This window comes from Rosa chinensis, chromosome 7, assembly GCF_002994745.2.
Source record: "Rosa chinensis cultivar Old Blush chromosome 7, RchiOBHm-V2, whole genome shotgun sequence".
NCBI lineage: Eukaryota > Viridiplantae > Streptophyta > Magnoliopsida > Rosales > Rosaceae > Rosa > Rosa chinensis.
Window position 1 is genome coordinate 40,620,376 of NC_037094.1, and position 16,947 is coordinate 40,637,322.

Consider the following 16,947-nt stretch of genomic DNA (forward strand, 5'->3'; position numbering starts at 1 on the left):
AAAAATGAATGAAAGAAAATGAAAAAAAAAATGAAAAAAATGAAAATGAAAAAAAAAAAAAGAAAGAAAAACGGCAAAAGAGGAGACAAATTGAAAAGAAAACTCTTGGGAAATTGTTGAAGTGTGGTTTTGGACTTACAAATTTGTAGAAGGCTCAAAGTTGAAAATTATGCCTTTGTCCATTCCCATGTTGGTTAAAGTGAAGCTTTGGCCCAAAACAATGATATTTGGCCTACAAAAATGATGACATAAGGTGGTCCTTATATGCTCTGCTAGGTCCTTAGGATTTTTGTATCCTTAATCTTCATTTTGAAAACCCTAGCTTAGCCCCATTACAACCTGTTTTAAGTGCTTACTTGATCCTTGAGATGGGCAGTCTTTGGTTAGTGGAGTCAGGTACGCAGTCGAGCTTATGGTTTAGGTCCATTTGTGCACTTAGTCATTTCATGAGGTCTTTAATAATTCTTCACAAAATGCATTTATTGATGAAATATGCAAGCTGTTTGTTGCCTTACAATTTATTCTCTTGCATATACTTGAGAGTGAAGCTTTTAAGCATAGCCATTTCTGAGAGAAAAATCGAGAGTATGCCCTGTGAGTTTGGATTGGACTTGTTCGAAACATGCTATCATTCACTGTATAACTTAAGTTCTCCATATCTTGCTTAGTCATATGAATGTCACAGGTTTATTAACCGTGGAATTATCTATGCAATTTTGATTAAGTGTTTAACGTGAAAGCCATGAGTTTGGAGTCTCTGAGACAACAGTTAGGGGAACTAGAGTCATTTACTTGTTTTTTTTTTGTTGAGTCGTTGTTTTGTTTTGTATTTTTGTTTTGCTAAGGGACTAGCAAAAGCTAAGTGTGGGGTAGTTGATAGGAGCAAAAAGTGTGACGATATTATTGAATATGTACCCCATTTTTAGCCTTGTTTCTCCCTTAAGTTTAGTGTTTTTAGTCATTGAGTCGTTTTTAGAGTCTTGTTGAGTGTTTGGAGTGAAATAGGCGGAAAAAGTAAAATTCATGAAAAATCCTAGCTGGATCAGGATTCCTAACTGTCAACTGTTTTTGCGGTCTTTACATTTTATTTTCTCTAGAAAATTCTGATATTCTCCTGCTTGTTGTAGGAAACATTACCTGGTTGAACTCTTGGAAACAGCAATGATGGAGTCATAAAATAAAGCATTAAGATATTTGACCAAGCAATGAAGAAGGGGAATAAAGGAGAAAGATGTTTTCAGTTGGGGAATAAAGGAGAAAGATGTTTTCAGTTGAAGAATAAAAGAGAAAGATGTTTCAACTGAAAAATAAATAAGAAAAAGATGTTTCAGCTTGGAAATTAAAGGAATTGCCCCATTATGAGAGGAGTTAAGGCCTTAAAGGAGAAAGATGTTTCAACTGGAAAATTAAAGGAAATACGGTGCAATCTCATCCGTCCAATGATGAAGGGTATGATCGACAAAAGCCAACCAATGCTCCCCTATAAATAGACAACGTCCAGAACTGAATTTGCATCACTTCCCAGCCAAGATCACTTCCCAGCCAAGATAATTCATTGCCTATCACTTCCCGGCCTATCACTTCCCAGCCAAGATAATTCATTGCCTATCACTTCCTAGCCAAAAACTTTTCCAAGACTCTACCCAATTCACTCCTTAAACTTCCATCACCTACAAGACCGTGACACCATCCATCCATCAATCTACAAAGCTCTAAGGCGCTGAGTCAAGGACGCTCCACCACCATAGCAGAGACGAGTTCATCACCTTGTTGCTAAGCCGCTGAGGAAAGCTTCAAAGTGTAACTATGACTCTACTTATATTTTTTGTTTCGGTTTTGTGTGTTTCAATTTGCAAGTTGTGTAATTGGAGACATGAGATTTTCAGAATATTTTTATTAATATTTTTGAGATTTTCAGTTTATTATTGAGTTAAATTCGAGAATTCTTTTATGATGCATGTTATAATCTTGTGCCCTTTTTCGTGTTTAGGTCATTTTCAGAGTTAGGTTCATAAGTTTGCATGCTAGAATAACGGTGAGAGTTCTTGTGTGTTTGCTTTATTTGCCAAGAGTAATTGTTATTTGTTAAGACGCTGAGTTAAACAAGTAGCAATTAGTTCTAAAAAGTGGTAAAAATCATGCTTTAATGATTAAATGATTCTGGAAATTACATGTTACATTCTATGTGTAATGGTTAATTTGCACGTGTGAGTTGATTCGAGGGTTAGATAATACTACTAGTTAAGAGAATTACGCTGAGTGTTTTCGAAATTTAGTAGTATTAGGCTTGGTAAGGACTTTTCCGATCCAAACCTACATTAGAACGAATCAGATAAATGGATTGATCCGCTGAGGCTTTTCATTTTGGCTCTTATCTAGGCATTTAAGGTGGGCACATTTTTGTAGCATGTTGAAATGAATTTTCTGTTTTTACACTTAGTAATTTTCGAGTGGTATTGGTCTAGGTTAGGGAAGTCGATCATTGTATATAGTTTTATTTGTTTTGTTTTTATTTTAAGTAGCTTAGGAACCAAATTTGAACACCCCCATTTTATTCTTTTATTTGTTAATTGACCTTTTTGTGTAGGTGTACCCTACAATCCCCGGACTGAACGATCCCTGCTTATCCTATACTGACAACTACATTTTTCAGGGTTAAATTGTGAGGCTATTTCAGCCGCATCACATGATAGAAATCTTTTGTATGATAATCTTGAATGGTTCGAAACATTTAGGGTTTTTATGTGAATGTTGCTACGAATTTGAGAACATGGATCAACTTTTTGGTTTTGTGTTCTTGAATCAATAAGTAGTAAAGGTTTTGTACAAAAACCGAATTTAAGCAAAGAAGATTGCAATTAGGTGGACTTTTCCATACTAAGTTGCACATTTGAGTTGATAGCCTTTCTAGGTGCTTAGTGCATTAAACATGACATGATTGACTAGCTTTCTAGGGTTTGATTGCATGTTTGATAGGAGTAATCTAGGTGCTTTCACTTAGGTTAATTAGCATTGAAAGTAAAATATGGGAAATTGTTTGCTTTTGAACGTTTCACATGATCAACTCCTCTTGCATGACTATGATGAACAATGATGAATTTGAATTGATTTTAATTATATATTTCGGTTTGATCTTTGTTCTTGCATCCCATTTGTATTTTTATGTTTTTGCATTTTAATTATTTTCTTAACTTAGTTTAATTTTCGAAAACCAAAATCAAAAATATTCCCCCCCTTTTTCGTAAATATGTCTATATTGTGTAAATAATATACTTTGTTTTAATTTTAATTGTTTAATTGTTTGACAATGACAGGTGTACCCTCAATCCCCGGAATAGAACGATCCCTATTTACTTTATACATAGGTGAATTGAATGGAGAAATACTTCCCAGCTTCTAAGGTCATCACACTTAGAAATAAGCTCAGTGGAATAGAGCAAGCCCATGATGAGTCCTATGCTGCTTACTATGAGAGGTTCAATTCCTTACTTGCACAATGTCCTCAACATCAGATGAAGGATGAGACCCTACTCACATGTTTCTATGAAGGACTCTTACCCTTGGAAAGGCAAATGTTGGATGCTGCAGCTGGAGGAGCTTTTGTGGATAAGTCACCTGCAGTTGGGAAGGAGCTTATAGCTAATCGTGCCTTGAACTCCCAACAATATGAGGGGGTAGGACACTCTATTCGTAGGGTGCATGAGATGAGCAAGAATACTGCCATTGAAGACCAACTGAGTAAGCTTACTCTACTCATGAATCAAGTGGTAAGTTCCAAGGGACCAAGTGCAACAATAGCTTGTGGAGTATGCTCTATGCAAGGGCATGTTACAGATCAGTGCCCTCAACTCAATGAGAATGGAGGATGGGAATCTGCAAATGCTATTGGAGGGTATCAAGGAGGATATCAAGGAGGACCTCAACGTCCTAGACATGACCCTTACTCCAATACTTATAACCCAGGATGGAGGGACCATCCCAACTTCAAGTGGACCAACAATGATAACGTTCAGAATCCTCTTGGTGGGAACTTCCAACGTCCTCAAGGGCCTTCATTCCAAGGATCATCTTTTCAAAGGCCCTACATGCCTCCTCCTCAACAGAACTCAGGACCTTCGATGTCTCACTATGACAAAACGTTGGAAGCCTTGACTAGTTCCACCCAAGCCTTGACAAACTCTACTCAAGCTTTGATTCAAGGACAACAGACCCACACTAAGGATATTGCAGATCTTAAGAAGCAGATGGGCCAAGTTGTGGACTTCATGAGCAAGATTCATGAGACTGGGAAGCTTCCTAGTGGCACAATACTTAACAAATTCTAACTTAACAAATTCTAACTTAACAAATTCGGTTATTGCTAACCCTTCTACTTCTTGCATGCCCTTCCCACGCAGGTTTGCCCAATCTAAGAAGGATCAAAGTGACCAAGCCATCTTGGAAACTTTCAAGAAGGTGCAAGTGAACCTACCCCTCCTAGAGGCCATCAAGCAAGTCCCTAAGTATGCCAAGTTCCTCAAAGAGCTTTGCACTACTAGGAGAGTAAACCGTGAAAAGGAGGTGGTAAAGGTAAGTGAGAATGTCTCTGCCCTGATTCAGAGAAAGATTCCTCCAAAGTGTAAGGATCCTGGAAGCTTTACTATTCCGTGTACTATTGGTAACTCTAGATTTAAGAATGCTATGCTAGACCTAGGTGCATCTGTTAATGTTATGCCCTACTCTGTTTATGAAACCCTAGGTCTAGGGGAACTTAAATCTGACAACGTTATCATTCAGTTAGCTGACAGATCCAATGCATACCCTAGAGGTTTGTTGGAGGATGTGCTTGTACAGGTTAACCATCTTATCTTCCCAGCTGATTTCTATGTGTTGGAAATGGAGGACTCCCCTGTAAGTTCAACTCCATTGCTTTTGGGACGTCCTTTCTTAAGGACAGCTAGGACGAAGATTGATGTGTATGAAGGTTCACTTACAATGGAGTTCGATGGTGACATTATTGGCTTTAACATCTTTGAAGCCATGAGGTATCCCCTAGAGGTTAATGATTGTTTTTCTGCTGACATTTTGGATGAACTTGCGCAGAAAATGTTTGATGTTATGCATGAGGATACCCTAGTCACTACCCTTGAGAGTGGGGTAGGCTATACAAAGGAAGGCGTCACCATCCCAGAGGACAAGTTGAAAGACACTTGTGAGGAGAATGATGCGGCTGAAATAGCCTCACAATTTAACCCTGCAAAATGTAGTTGTCAGTATAGGATAAGCAGGGATCGTTCAGTCCGGGGATTGTAGGGTACACCTACACAAAAAGGTCAATTAACAAATAAAATAATAAAATGGGGGGTTTTGAATTTTGGTTCCTAATCTACTTAAAATAAAAACAAAACAAATAAAACTATATACAATGATCGACTTCCCTAACCTAGACCAATACCACTCAGAAATTACTAAGTGTAAAAACAGAAAATTCATTTCAACATGCTACAAAAATGTGCCCACCTTAAATGCCTAGATAAGAGCTCAAATGAAAAGCCTCAGCGGATCAATCCACTTATCTGATTCATTCTAATGTAGGCTTGAATCGGAAAAGTCCTTACCAAGCCTAATACTACTAATTTTCGAAAACACTCAGCGTAATTCTCTTAACTAGTAGTATTATCTAACCCTCGAATCAACTCACACGTGCAAATTAACCATTAGACATAGAATTTAACACGTAATTTCCAGAATCGTTAAACCATTGAACATAGTTTTTACCACTTTTTAGAACTAATTGCTACTTGTTTAACTCAGCGCCTTAACAAATAACAATTACTCTTGGCAAATTAAGAAAACACACAAGAACTCTCACCATTATTCTAGCATGCAAACTTATTAACCTAACTCTGAAAATTACCTAAACACGTAAAAGGGCACAAGATTGTAACATGCATCATAAAAGAATTCTCGAAATTAACTCAATAATAAACTGAAAATCTCAAAAATATTAATAAAAATATTCTGAAAATTTCATGTCTCCAATTACACAACTCACAAATTGAAACACACAAAACCGAAACAAAAATTATAAGTAGAGTCATAGTTACACTTTGAAGCTTTCCTCAGCGGCTTAGCAACACGGTGATGAACTTGTCTCTACTATGGTGGTGGAGCGTCCTTGACTCAGCGCCTTAGAGCTTTGTAGATTGATGGATGGATGGTGGTCACGGTCTTGTAAGATATGGAGGTTTGAGGAGTGAATTGGGTAGTCTTGGAATGATCTTGGCTGGGAAGTGATGCAAATTCAGTTCTGGACGTTGCCTATTTATAGGGGAGCATTGGTTGGCTTTCTCAACTGAAACGTCTTCTTTATGGCCTTAACTCCTCTCATAATGGGGCAATTCCTTTAATTTCCAAGCTGAAACATCTTTCTCTTATTTATTTTTCCAGCTGAAACATCTTTTTCTTTTATTCCTCAACTGAAAACGTCTTTCTTCCTTTATTCCCCAACTGAAAACGTCTTTCTCTTATTTATTTTCCAGCGGAAACATCTTTTTCTTTTATTCCTCAACTGAAAACATCTTTTCTCCTTTATTTCCCTTCTTCATTGCTTGGTCAAATATCTTAATGCTTCATTTTATGACTCCATCATTGCTGTTTCCAAGAGTTCAACCAGGCAACGTTTCCTACAACAAGCAGGAGAATATCAGAATTTTCTAGAGAAAATAAAGGGAAATTAAAATGTAAAGACCGCAAAAATAGTTGACAGTTAGGAATCCTGATCCAGCTAGGATTTTTCATGAATTTTACTTTTCCGCCTATTTCACTCCAAACACTCAACAAGACTTTCAAAATGACTTAATGACTCAAAACACTAAACTAAGGGAGAAATAAGGCTAAAATGAGGCACATAATTAATAATATTGTCACACTTTTTTGCTCCTATCAACTACCCCACACTTAGCTTTTGCTAGTCCCTTAGCAAAACAAAAATACAAAACAAAACAAAGACTCAACGAAAAGCAGTAAATGACTCTATTGCTCCTAACTGTTGTCTCAGAGACTCCAAACTCATGGCTTTCACGTTAAACACTTAATCAAAATCGCATAGATAATTCCATGGTTAATAAACATGTGACATTCATATGACTAAGCAAGATATGGAGAACTTAAGTTATACAGTGAATGATAGCATGTTTCGAACAAGTCCAATCCAAACTCATAGGGCATACTCTCGATTTTTCTCTCAGAAATGGCTATGCTTAAAAGCTTCACACTCAAGTATATGCAAGAGAACAAATTGTAAGGCAACAAACAGCTTGTATATTTCATCAAGAAACGCATTTTGTGTAGAATTATTAAAGACCTCATGAAATGACTAAGTGCACAAATGGACCTAAACCATAAGCTCGACTGCGTACCTGACTCCACTAACCAAAGACTGCCCATCTCAAGGATCAAGTTAGCACTTAAAACAGGTTGTAATGGGGCTAAGCTAGGGTTCTCGAAATGAAGATTAAGGATACAAAAATCCTAAGGACCTAGCAGAGCACATAAGGACCACCTTATGTCATCATTTTTGTAGACCAAATATCATTGTTTTGGGCCAAACCTTCACTCTAACCAACATGGGAATGGACAAAGGCATAATTTTCAACTTTGAGCCTTCTACAAATTTGAAAGTCCAAAACCACACTTCAACAATTTCCCAAGAGTTTTCTTTTCAATTTTTCTTCTCTTTTGCCGCTTTTCTTTCTTTCTTTTTCATTTTCATTTTCTTTCATTTTTTTTACGGCAATTTTTTTTCTTTCTCTTCTTCTTTTTTTTTTTTTTTTTTTTTTTCCCACCCCACACTTGTCTTTCATCGTCACCCCTACATACTATGTCATGCTCTACTAAGTCCCTAAGACAAGGGTAGAGATATCCTGTACTAAGCTCATGGTAGGGTAGTGAGGGTGATGAAACAAAGGTTTTCAACGTAGGCTCAAAGGGGTTCATTCTAAGGAGTCCCACGACGGGCACAGTTGGGGACACATGCTTGTTTGGCTATGGTGGTTACCCTAATGCCTTCTATCCTATCCAGGATCAGTGCATATTATGGCATACAAGTTTTGACAGTCACAACAGCCGAGTTCTAGTACTCTCTAGTCCATTAAAATCTATGGCACATGATCATTGGATTTTCAAAGAATGATGAGGTTTTGCAAATACAGCCATGAAATTTTGAATTTATCAATAAGCACTCGAAAAGAAAGTATTTTAGCTCAACAGCTCACTTAGGGTAAAATGAATCAGACTTAATCCTAGCATGCTTAATGAACCAAGTTACAATCCTATCTCAAATCTTCATACAAGCATTACAATGTCGATTAACCACAGAATTCAATTAAGTCCTATTTCGATTGTGAAAACCTTCAGCCATGAATTCAGAGACATGTTCATCCTAGACATTAGAGGCATCCTAAGACTCAAACACACAAAAAGACTCTATAAAACCAACTTCTTCTTTTTTTTTTTTTTTTTTTAACTGAAATAAAGGTGTAAACCCACCCCACACTTAGAATCTACATTGTCTTAATGTAGGCAAAAAGTATGGTATATAGACCCTAAATATGGGGGGCTACGAAAATAAGGGAAGGGTAAAATAAACAAACAAACAAACAAAGACCCAAGTACAATTCAACCTAAGCAAGTGAAGGGATAGAAATGTCAAACTCTCGTTGATGGCTCCTTCACAGCTTCGTTTGAAATGGGTTGCCTCCCATGCAGCGCTTAATATTTATAGTCCTTCAGCCTGGACTTTTCTCCTTGTTCACACGTGCTCATTCCTTGGTCAAGTGTTAGAAACATATACAAGGTTAGGAATACAAACATTATGCCTTTCCTACTATCTAAGTTACTTTTACATTTACATACTTAGGTACTGGAACAGAGGACCTCATTTGTGTATTGGAACTATAGAACAGCTACCCTCGACAAGGTCATGTTTAATCCAATATACCTTAAGCAGGTCACACATCATTTTTTATTATTTTTTATTATTATAAACATAGTTAATATCTCAATTGATTCCAAGTTGTAAGTCGAGCCCAATAGAAACCACTACTATTGGTGAGATACGATATAGGGATAGTCGCCTAGACATAAGTCTCTTTCCTTTGTTTCAGAAGGCCGAATGGCCAGATTAAGAGGTAAGTGAGAGGGAGGACTCATTTTTGTGATACTACGGAGGCTACTTCCTCATTAAGGTTTAGGCCCCTATCGGCTACTCCCACATAGTGGTTTACGCTCATTCTATAGTATCTCTGAGATCCAATTGAACCCATCACCCAGGGTCTCAACCTAAGACACCATCCGTATGCGCCCCTTACTCAGCTGGGAAATTAACTAATGTGTTAGACCGTTCTCCAAGTGCTAATAAAGGCCGCCCTCAACCTCAAGAGACCTGAGCAAGGTACTAATGAAGGGTTTAGGCCAATATTAACAAAAGGGCCCTTGTCTACTCATACGATTTTACACACTTACAACAATTAAGTATTTAGCTAAATTCATAACCTAAGTATATTAATCTAAGTGAAACACATACAATTTACAACATACTTAAAAAAAACTTCTACAAATTGTACAACAATGATAAAAGACATGCTTAATTTTGTAACACTCATAAAACTTAAACTAAATCACAATTAAAGCTTGGCCTAACCGAAATCGCAATTTGTCACCATTCCACAAGTGTAGTACAAAAATTAGCATGCATTCTATATACAACAAAATCGATGACACTTTAAGTGCAAGGAATTTTAACAATCCCCGGCAACGGCGCCAAAAATTGGTGCGGCTGAAATAGCCTCACAATTTAACCCTGCAAAATGTAGTTGTCAGTATAGGATAAGCAGGGATCGTTCAGTCCGGGGATTGTAGGGTACACCTACACAAAAAGGTCAATTAACAAATAAAATAATAAAATGGGGGGTTTTGAATTTTGGTTCCTAATCTACTTAAAATAAAAACAAAACAAATAAAACTATATACAATGATCGACTTCCCTAACCTAGACCAATACCACTCAGAAATTACTAAGTGTAAAAACAGAAAATTCATTTCAACATGCTACAAAAATGTGCCCACCTTAAATGCCTAGATAAGAGCTCAAATGAAAAGCCTCAGCGGATCAATCCACTTATCTGATTCATTCTAATGTAGGCTTGAATCGGAAAAGTCCTTACCAAGCCTAATACTACTAATTTTCGAAAACACTCAGCGTAATTCTCTTAACTAGTAGTATTATCTAACCCTCGAATCAACTCACACGTGCAAATTAACCATTAGACATAGAATTTAACACGTAATTTCCAGAATCGTTAAACCATTGAACATAGTTTTTACCACTTTTTAGAACTAATTGCTACTTGTTTAACTCAGCGCCTTAACAAATAACAATTACTCTTGGCAAATTAAGAAAACACACAAGAACTCTCACCATTATTCTAGCATGCAAACTTATTAACCTAACTCTGAAAATTACCTAAACACGTAAAAGGGCACAAGATTGTAACATGCATCATAAAAGAATTCTCGAAATTAACTCAATAATAAACTGAAAATCTCAAAAATATTAATAAAAATATTCTGAAAATTTCATGTCTCCAATTACACAACTCACAAATTGAAACACACAAAACCGAAACAAAAATTATAAGTAGAGTCATAGTTACACTTTGAAGCTTTCCTCAGCGGCTTAGCAACACGGTGATGAACTTGTCTCTACTATGGTGGTGGAGCGTCCTTGACTCAGCGCCTTAGAGCTTTGTAGATTGATGGATGGATGGTGGTCACGGTCTTGTAAGATATGGAGGTTTGAGGAGTGAATTGGGTAGTCTTGGAATGATCTTGGCTGGGAAGTGATGCAAATTCAGTTCTGGACGTTGCCTATTTATAGGGGAGCATTGGTTGGCTTTCTCAACTGAAACGTCTTCTTTATGGCCTTAACTCCTCTCATAATGGGGCAATTCCTTTAATTTCCAAGCTGAAACATCTTTCTCTTATTTATTTTTCCAGCTGAAACATCTTTTTCTTTTATTCCTCAACTGAAAACGTCTTTCTTCCTTTATTCCCCAACTGAAAACGTCTTTCTCTTATTTATTTTCCAGCGGAAACATCTTTTTCTTTTATTCCTCAACTGAAAACATCTTTTCTCCTTTATTTCCCTTCTTCATTGCTTGGTCAAATATCTTAATGCTTCATTTTATGACTCCATCATTGCTGTTTCCAAGAGTTCAACCAGGCAACGTTTCCTACAACAAGCAGGAGAATATCAGAATTTTCTAGAGAAAATAAAGGGAAATTAAAATGTAAAGACCGCAAAAATAGTTGACAGTTAGGAATCCTGATCCAGCTAGGATTTTTCATGAATTTTACTTTTTCCGCCTATTTCACTCCAAACACTCAACAAGACTTTCAAAATGACTTAATGACTCAAAACACTAAACTAAGGGAGAAATAAGGCTAAAATGAGGCACATAATTAATAATATTGTCACACTTTTTTGCTCCTATCAGAGAAAATCATTGAAAACGTCTCCTTCCTTGAGGCATCACCCTTCATAGGTAAGTCTGTTTCTCCCTTGTCCATTCAGTTATCCACTAACAAGACTTTACCTTCAGTGGTCCAGGCCCCAGAACTTGAGCTAAAACCTCTTCCAGACCATTTGAAGTATGTCTACTTAGGGGACAAGGAGACCTTACCAGTGATTGTGTCCTCTGCACTAACGACTCCACAAGAAGAGAAGTTGGTGGACATGTTGAAGCAACACAAGACCGCCATAGGATGGACATTGGCGGACATCAAGGGAATCAGCCCTACAACTTGCGTCCATAGGATACTTCTGGAGGAGGGTCTAAACCTACTAGAGAGGCTCAACGTCGTCTCAACCCTCCAATGATGGAAGTAGTGAAGAAGGAGGTTATCAAACTCCTTGATTGTGGGGTGATCTACCCTATTTCAGACTCCAAGTGGGTCTCCCCAGTTCAGGTCGTGCCCAAGAAGTCTGGGATCACTGTGGTAAAGAATGCTGATAACGAACTGGTGCCCCAAAGGACAGTCACAGGCCACAGAGTGTGCATTGACTATAGGAGGCTCAACGCAACTACAAGGAAAGACCACTTTCCTCTGCCATTCATTGATCAGATGCTTGAGCGCCTAGCTGGACATGACTACTATTGTTTTCTGGATGGATATTCTGGTTACAACCAGATTGCAATTGCAAATGAAGATCAAGAGAAGACAACCTTCACTTGCCCCTTTGGAACATTTGCCTATAGACGTATGCCCTTCGGACTTTGCAACGCTCCAGGTACGTTTCAGAGATGTATGGTAAGTATCTTTTCAGATTATATTGAGAAAATCATAGAGGTATTCATGGATGACTTTTCAGTTTTTGGAAAGAATTTTGATGATTGTCTTAATAATCTGGAAATAATTCTGAAACGATGCATGGAAACTAACCTTGTCTTAAACTGGGAAAAATGTCATTTTATGGTTAAGCAAGGAATAGTTCTAGGACATATTGTCTCTGCTAGGGGTATAGAGGTTGATAAAGCCAAGGTTGATATTGTGCGTCACTTACCCTCTCCCACTTCTGTGAGAGAGATTCGTTCTTTCCTTGGCCATGCAGGTTTTTATAGGAGGTTCATCAAGGACTTCTCTCAGATTTCGAGACCCTTATGTCAACTACTCCAGAAGGATGTGCCCTTCCACTTTGACAAGGAGTGTCAAGAAGCTTTTGACAAGCTTAAGGAGTTGTTGACGTCTGCCCCCATCATGTTACCTCCAGATTGGTCCCTGCCCTTTGAGTTGATGTGTGATGCCTCTGACTATGCAGTTGGAGCTGTTTTGGGGCAAAGGAAGGACAAGCTACCCTATGCCATCTACTACGCCTCAAGGACTCTAAATGATGCACAAATGAACTACTCCACCACAGAGAAAGAGCTCCTTGCAGTTGTCTTTGCCCTTGAGAAGTTTCGCTCTTATTTACTTGGTACCAAAGTTACTATCTTTACTGACCATGCAGCTTTGAAATACTTGATGACCAAGAAAGAGGCGAAACCAAGGCTCATCAGATGGATCCTACTCTTGCAAGAATTCGACGTGGAAATCAAGGACAAGAAGGGTAGTGAAAACGTGGTAGCTGACCACTTGAGTCGTTTGGTGCACGCAGAAGACCGTCTCCCTCTGGTGGAGACGTTTCCAGATGAACAACTCTTTGGAATCCAGGTAAGTGAACCATGGTATGCAGACATTGTGAATTATATTGTGTCTAGAAAGATTCCTGATCCCATGTCACGTGCTCATAGGGATAGGCTTAGGAAAACTGTTAAGCAATATGTGTGGGATGAACCTTATTTGTGGAAGTATTGCTCTGATCAATTGATTAGGAGATGTGTGCCTGAACATGAACATAATGCTATACTTTCTTTTTGCCACTCTAAAGCATGTGGGGGTCACTTTGGGTCTAAGAAGACTGCGTTTAAGGTGCTAGAGTCTGGGTTCTATTGGCCAACATTATTTAGGGATGCACATGCCTATTGTTTAACTTGTGATAAGTGCCAAAGAACAGGAAATCTAGGTCCTAGAGATCAAATGCCATTATCCAATATAATAACTGTTGAAATATTTGATGTCTGGGGTATAGATTTCATGGGACCTTTCCCTTCATCTTTTGGGTTTCTCTATATCTTACTTGCAGTGGACTATGTTTCCAAATGGGTGGAAGCAAAGGCCACTAGAACTAATGACTCTAAGGTTGTTGCAGATTTTATCAAGTCTAACATCTTTAGCAGGTTTGGAATGCCTAGAGTTCTCATTAGTGATGGAGGATCCCATTTTTGCAATCGGACGATTGAGGCTCTCTTGAGGAGATATGATGTCACACATAACGTTTCTACACCTTATCACCCACAAACTAGTGGGCAGGCTGAGGTCTCTAATCGTCAGATTAAGGGGATATTGGAGAAGACTGTGAACCCCAACAGGAAGGACTGGTCCTTGCGTCTAGAGGATGCTTTGTGGGCCTACAGAACTGCATACAAAACTCCCATAGGTATGTCACCATATCGAATTATCTATGGCAAACCTTGCCATTTACCTGTGGAGTTGGAGCACAAAGCTTGGTGGGCTGTGAAGCAGTTCAACATGGATATTGATGCAGCTGGGCTTCATAGGAAGTTGCAATTGCAAGAGTTAGAGGAGATTAGGAATGATGCCTTCGAAAGTGCTCAAATTTACAAGGATAAGACGAAGGCATTCCATGACAAAATGATTCGAAGGAAGACTTTTGTTGTGGGTCAAAAAGTTCTTCTCTTCCATTCTCGTCTCAAACTCTTCCCAGGTAAGCTTCGTTCTCGTTGGATTGGGCCTTTTATTATCACTCATGTGTTTCCTCATGGAGCTGTGCAGATAAAGAGTGAACATACAAATAACGAGTTCAAAGTGAATGGCCATCGCTTGAAGCCTTACTATGAGGCATTTGTGGAACATGAAGTGGAGGATGTACCCCTCCAAAACGTTCCAAACCCTGAGGATTAAAAGGAGGTACAAGTCTAGGCTGAAAGACTATAAACATTAAGCGCTGCTTGGGAGGCAACCCAATTCAGAAGTAGCTGTGGAGGAGTCGTCAACGCAGATTTGTTTTATCTCTCCCTTTTACTTCTCCAATTTTTCTTTATTTTGGTAGTCATTTTCGTAAATTCCATCCCTATATGCTTACTTGTTTCATTGCATGCTTATTCTTGATTACATTGAGGACAATGCAATATTTAAGTGTGGGGGAAGGGATTTATACTTTTGTTTTGAGTCATATTTTGAGTCATATATATTGAAAAATACAAAAAAATTGAAAAATGTCAAAAATTTAAAAATTTTCGTTGGTTTTGTTTTTGTTTTGAGTCTTAGGATGCCCTTTCAACTGTCTAGGATGATTCTATATCTCTGAAATCATGACTAAAAGAGGATCACAATATTGAGATGATTTAAACATGGTATTCTTTGGTTAATTGAGATATATGAAAAATATGTGCCTTGTAGTGGATATGGAATTCGTGAACTTTGGTACAGAATATGAGCATGTTAAGATGAGTTTTGATTCATAAAAGCCATGTGAGATAATTGAGCCATGTCCCTTTTTCTTGGAGTGATAAATGAAAAATATATTCTTAATTTCTTGGCGATGTTTTGATGATCTCATTATTCTTTCATCTTGATTGACTACTTGCCATAGATTAAGTTTGATGGACTAGAGAATGCTAGAATTCACTCTTGTGCTTGTTGAGACGTTATATCAATACATGGCCCTGATTCTGGAAAGGATAGAGGCATCCTAGGAATTACCACCATTGCCAAATAAACCTGTGTCCCCATTTGTGCCCGTCGTGGGACCCCCCTAGATAAGCCCTTTGAGCCTACATTAAGCCTTTTCATTCATCACCCTTAAAACCCTTAACCATGAAGCTTAGTATAGTTACAACCCTACCCTTTGTTCTAAGAACTTAGTGGAGCTATCTTTTGAGACATACTACGTGGGTTTGGTGCTAAGGATGGAAATTGAGAAGAGGTTAAAGTTCAAGTGTGGGGGTAGACTTGTCCATAAAGAAAAAAATATGTGAAAGCCGTGAAAAATAAAAGAAAAGAAAAAAAAATTTGTACGGCTAGAAAAGAAAAGAAAGAAATATTTATGGATTTTAGTCCTCCATACTTAGTGATTTTGGAGTTTACTTTGAAATGAAGGCCTATTAAAGGAAAATTTGACCTTTGTCCATTCACTAGAGTTCAAGGGAAGTTTACAATGAAGATTGGGCCCAACATGAAGACATTAGGCCCCTTTTATGTTACCTCTAGGGGAAGTGACGTTTTTGCAATGCATTGGTGGATTTCTTGTGGTCTCTACATTTACATGTGCTCTGCTAGGTTTTTAGGACACTTTGATAAATCCTTACCCTTCATTTCTTAAAACCTTGAGCCTTGGCCCCATTACAACCTTTAAGAAGACCTTCTTGATCCTTAAGATGGGACAGCCCTTGATGTGGAGATGAGTTACAAGAGTTGAACCTATGGCTTGGGTCCATCTGTGCAAGTAGTTGGTATCCTTCATGAGATCTTTAAAAGAAAATTATACATGTGCTTTCGTTTCTTGAATTATGTGATATACTTGCTATCTTTCACATATACTTGAGTGTATAAGCTTTTAAGCATTGCCATGATCTGAGAGAAGAAAGAGTGGATATAACTTGTGAGGATTTGAATCATACTTGTTTGAAGCATGCTTAACAGAAACCATCACCATTGTTCCAACCAAGTCCTACTTGTGTATATGTAACTTATGTGTTTTAATTAACTCTCGAATGCCTAAACATTTATTCTTGGTGAAGTGCTAATCTTGGTGTTGTGAAAGTAAGAGATTGCTGAGACAAAAAGTTGAAGGGCTATAGAGTCTGTTTCGTGTCAAGTCTTTAATTTTCGTTGAGTCTTAGTATGTGTCTTAGTGTGATTTTGCTAAGGGACTAGCAAAAGCTAAGTGTGGGGGAATTTGATAGGAGCATTTTAATGCGACGTTTTAACTGCATTTCCCTACATTTTCTGCGTTATTTCCTTAATAAAACTCTGTTTAGGAAAGTTTCCATTCTTTGATTGGGGAAGTTCCTATTTGTAGAAAGTTTCTATTTTTGTAGTTTCTATTTATCATTTCTAGTAAGTTTCCATTTTCGGTAGTTTCTATTTGTCATTTTTAGAAAGTTTCCCATTTTCAGTTAGGAAAGTTGCCATTTTTTCATTTTAGGAAAGTTTCTATTTTTCTTACTAGTTTCTATTTTCAGGACCTCCGAGCTAGAAAGTGGAAATGAACTCATAAATGGAAAGAGGAGCTTGCGAACTACAAGGGGAGCAAAGATGAAGTACAAAGGGAAGCACAAATGAGCA

General features: G+C 37.8%; 1 protein-coding gene across 1 annotated transcript in view; it reads left to right on the forward strand.

Annotated features, from left to right (window-relative positions):
- LOC112175918 overlaps window positions 1–16,947 on the forward strand; it is a gene marked incomplete at both ends in the record, with an annotated part of 102,879 nt that overhangs the window by 44,341 nt on the left and 41,591 nt on the right. Inside the window, one exon of the mRNA XM_024313655.2 lies at window positions 12,206–12,914. Within this exon, the coding sequence (XP_024169423.2) occupies window positions 12,206–12,914 (709 nt within the window). The remainder of the gene's footprint in view (window positions 1–12,205; window positions 12,915–16,947) is intronic.